The 4,019-nt window shown below is 45.0% G+C and overlaps 1 protein-coding gene across 1 annotated transcript; it reads left to right on the top strand.

Moving 5' to 3' along the window:
* The first annotated feature begins 416 nt into the window (after positions 1-416).
* On the top strand, positions 417-3,205 carry LOC136486077 (CBL-interacting protein kinase 15-like). The gene is made up of 2 exons (XM_066482849.1): positions 417-562; positions 1,345-3,205. The coding sequence occupies exon 2, from the start codon at positions 1,649-1,651 to the stop codon at positions 2,981-2,983; it is 1,335 nt and encodes a 444-aa protein (XP_066338946.1). The 5' UTR covers positions 417-562; positions 1,345-1,648; the 3' UTR covers positions 2,984-3,205.
* Positions 3,206-4,019: the final 814 nt, after the last annotated feature.

The following is a 4,019-nucleotide window of genomic DNA, read 5'->3' as shown; positions in this document are numbered from 1 at the left end:
GGACGGAGTGAGTACTAATCAGTTGTGCTTAAAAATAGAAAGAAAAAAAAAACAGCTTAACAACTTCCTTAACGTTGGGCGGAGAAGGAAAAAAATAGAATTGGAGACAAAGATGGGGGTGGCTAGCAGCTGTTGCAGCACCTGTGAAGCTGCCTCAGCCAAGTTGGTTGATCTTGTTGGTCCCAACAACTCCCAACCCCAACTCAATCACGGCAGCGGCTAGCAAGCATATCCGGTCGGGTGGTGCTGTGATGCGGTGAGCAGGAAACGCGGCGGCGAGACAGCTGCCAGCTGCAGCCATCCAGGGTCATTACCGTCAAATCAGCCACGCGGTTAAGTCGGCTAACCCTGTTCACCCCTGCTCCGCCTGCTATAAGAAGAGCCTCTCCTCAATGTCCCCGCATCGCATCCCTCCCCAGCTCCCCTTCCCCTCCCTGCCCAGAGGAGCTCAGGCAGCAGCAGCGGCATGTTCTAACCAAAAAGTGCAAGCTCTGATCTTGTCGCCTCCCCCGCACTCTCCTCTCCCTCTCCGACCGTCCGTCAGCGGCCGCGCCGTCGCAAGGTGAGCAGAGCTCCGTCACCCTGCCCTGCCTCCCATTGCAGTTTCAGATTTCAGTACTAGTTCGACGCCGACGCCGCTCTGTATGCTAGCAATCGGTGTAGATTGGAGGCGAAGGGCATTGGTTGTCCAAGGAATCTAGCGCTCCACCTGGTAATCCTGGTAGGTTTAGGAAAATTCAAGCGCCTGTTCTTGTCTCCTGTGCCTTCAATTTCGTCTGGACACCGGTAGGTATGCGGCCGTGCAGTGCAGTCTTATGGCGTCTAGGCGTTTAGGTTTGTAAAGGCGAGACTTTTGCTGGGTTATTGCCCCCTGATGAAGAATTTCGTCGCCACTTGCGTCCCCTGAAGTCTGAGCAAAGTCCTTGTCAGATGCGGAATAGTTGAACTCAGAAAGTTGGCATCTTGTCACGGTTGCCATGGATGGCTTTACTCTTTTTAGAATGCCATGTGCAGATGTGCTGGTGATATGCCTCACTAATGTGGCCTTGTTTCTTAAGCAGAGTACCTCTGTTTTATCTTATTTGTTCCCCGCTATTTGGAATCTTCTTACTCATTCCAGCAGGGAACATTGTATATTGTATTGCTAATACACACATAGCGTGTTTGCTTTAGTACAGTAGGTCCTTTATTTCATTCTGTGTGAACTGTGAAGCATTTATTTGGTTCTTATTAGTCGGTTAGTCCTTACTTACAGTACCTAGGTAGCAAAAAGGTGTTGGCTTTTGTGCATATATATCCTGATGCATTCATTGCTGAATCTAATGTTTCTTTTCTCTTGAGCAGATACAGAAATTACAACAAGTTAAAGCCTCAGGGAATGCTGAAAGATGTGCTTTCATAGAAGAGATTTCTGTTGCAACATCAAGGACCTTGCTGCTCCGCAAGGGCTGCTGATCTGCTCAACTCTTGATGACCTGACCTTCATCAATTCTACGCCGTTCAGACTGCGACACGACCAAGCCATAAGAATACTGTTTACCATCATGGATCATGACATGGGGGAGGATGGCTAACTCTTTGTACAGTCCACCTGATTGGCAGCCGAAAGTGTAGCCCCGTGATTTATACTTTTGAAGAAAGAAAAGATATGGAATCAAGAGGAAAGATTTTGATGAAGCGGTATGAGTTGGGGAGGCTGCTGGGGAAAGGCACATTTGGCAAGGTGCACTATGCAAGGAACCTTGAGTCCAACCATAGTGTTGCTATTAAGATGATGGACAAGGACAAAGTGCTCAAGGTCGGGCTTTCGGAGCAGATAAGGCGGGAGATCACAACGATGCGGTTGGTGGCTCATAAGAACATTGTTGAGCTTCATGAGGTCATGGCGACACGAAACAAGATCTACTTCGTCATGGAGTATGTGAAAGGTGGCGAGCTCTTTGACAAGATTGAGAAGAGTGGCAAGCTCACAGAGGCTGTTGCACACAAGTACTTCCAGCAGCTCATTAGCGCTGTGGATTACTGCCACAGCCGAGGTGTGTATCACCGGGACTTGAAGCCTGAGAACCTGCTGTTGGATGAGAATGAGAACCTGAAGGTCTCAGATTTCGGACTGAGCGCACTTTCAGAGTCGAAGAGGCAAGATGGCTTGCTCCACACCACCTGTGGAACTCCAGCATATGTAGCTCCAGAGGTGATCAGCAAGACAGGCTATGATGGTGCAAAGTCAGACATCTGGTCTTGTGGGGTTGTTCTATTTGTACTTGTTGCTGGTTATCTTCCTTTCCAAGGCCCAAACTTGATGGAGATGTATCGTAAGATACAGAATGGTGATTTCAGGTGCCCCAGTTGGTTTTCACACAAACTCAAGAAGCTGTTGTACAAGATCCTGGACCCCAACCCAAACACAAGAATTTCAGTCCAGAAGATAAAAGAGTCTACCTGGTTCCGAAAAGGACCTGGGGAGACCCGTACAGTAAAGGAGAAAATTCCAAGTGAGAATGCCACCACAAATGCTGCTCCAGCACTTGCTATGAGGCGCAAGAAGAATGTTCATGAAGATGTGAAGCCCCTGGCTGTCACAAACTTAAATGCCTTTGAAATCATATCTTTCTCCACAGGGTTTGACCTCTCTGGTCTATTTATCAGAAAGGAGTGCAAAAAGGAGACACGATTCACTTCTGATAAGCCTGCCACGACCATCATCTCGAAGCTTGAAGATGTTGCAAAAGCACTGAATCTCAGGATAAGGAAGAAGGATAATGGTGTTGTCAAGATTCAAGGGAGGAAGGAGGGAAGGAATGGTGTCCTTCAGTTTGACACAGAAATATTTGAGATCACGGCATCCTACCATCTCATTGAGATGAAGCAAACAGGCGGTGATTCACTTGAGTACCAGAAACTGTTGGAAGAGGACATCCGGCCAGCACTTAAGGGCATAGTCTGGGCCTGGCATGGAGATGATCAACAGCAAAAGGAGTAGTACCTCTGGATGTCTCAGTTTTGTTCCCAAAATTTGTTAGATTTTTTTCAGCTCAGAGTGATTCTGTTCGACATGTGTGTGTTCTTTTTTCAGTAATTGCATTCTTTCTCTTTCTGTGAACCATTCCGTTGCGCAATAATTGTTGAGAGGCTGAGTTGTCCAGTCGTTCCATTCTGAAAACTGTTTCTGTCCTGTAATGTGTAATGCTTGTCCCTATCCATAACGAAATAATTGCCTTTGAATCTTTGATCCTTTAAAAAAGATTGAGCTTTCATGTACTTCTCTAATAGCTTCTTTTGGTGAAATGTGCCAAACATTTGCAAGAGATAAGCTCCTCATCACTTGCATATGGAATCACCTTGATTTTAGCCATTCCAGCACATAATAACAGCAGAAAGAACTTCCAGTAGTGATTTGCCATTACTTCAAGAATACTTTATATCTTATTTATTATGTTTGAGATTAAAATTGATTGAACCCACTAAAATCTAAACAACCTATCTTAGTTCTTTTTAGGCTCTCAATTCTTCTCTCAGAGTTTGCCAACTACAATTTTAAGAAAATGTTTTACATGTCAAACGGGTGGTGCTGTGCTCTGTATCTCAACTTACTTGCCAGTAGATTAACTTTTCAAGTGGGGAATCAACAAGTAACTCTTGACCACTTGATCAGTCTCCATATTCATCAATAGCGATAACTTGGAAAAGTCGGAATTAGACAAAGAATGAAGTAGAGCTACCACTTTCATTGTAAGTAGCTAAAAGAAACAGTCTGACAAAGAAATCAAGGTAAAATGTACACCACACAAAAGAACATATAAAAAGATGAAACGTACATCACATGTTGGTAAGTTTAATCTTCAGGCAATGTCTGAACTCCACTAGTCCACTTGCACGAAAAAAGAACTCGTTTCCATCAAATGGGACCAAGGATAGATCCACTAGCTCGTTTTTCACATTCTTAATCAACCAAAGAATCGTCTCCATCAAATGGGACTAAGGATAGATCCACTAGCTCGTTTTTCACATTCCTAATC

Source organism: Miscanthus floridulus, chromosome 10 (assembly GCF_019320115.1).
Source record: "Miscanthus floridulus cultivar M001 chromosome 10, ASM1932011v1, whole genome shotgun sequence".
Classification (NCBI taxonomy): domain Eukaryota; kingdom Viridiplantae; phylum Streptophyta; class Magnoliopsida; order Poales; family Poaceae; genus Miscanthus; species Miscanthus floridulus.
This window is presented reverse-complemented; position numbering and strand designations above follow the sequence as displayed.

Coding starts and splice junctions, on each gene's coding strand:
- LOC136486077 (XM_066482849.1), top strand. CDS start 1,649: ATGGAATCAAGAGGAAAGATTTTGATGAAGCGGTATGAGTTGGGGAGG.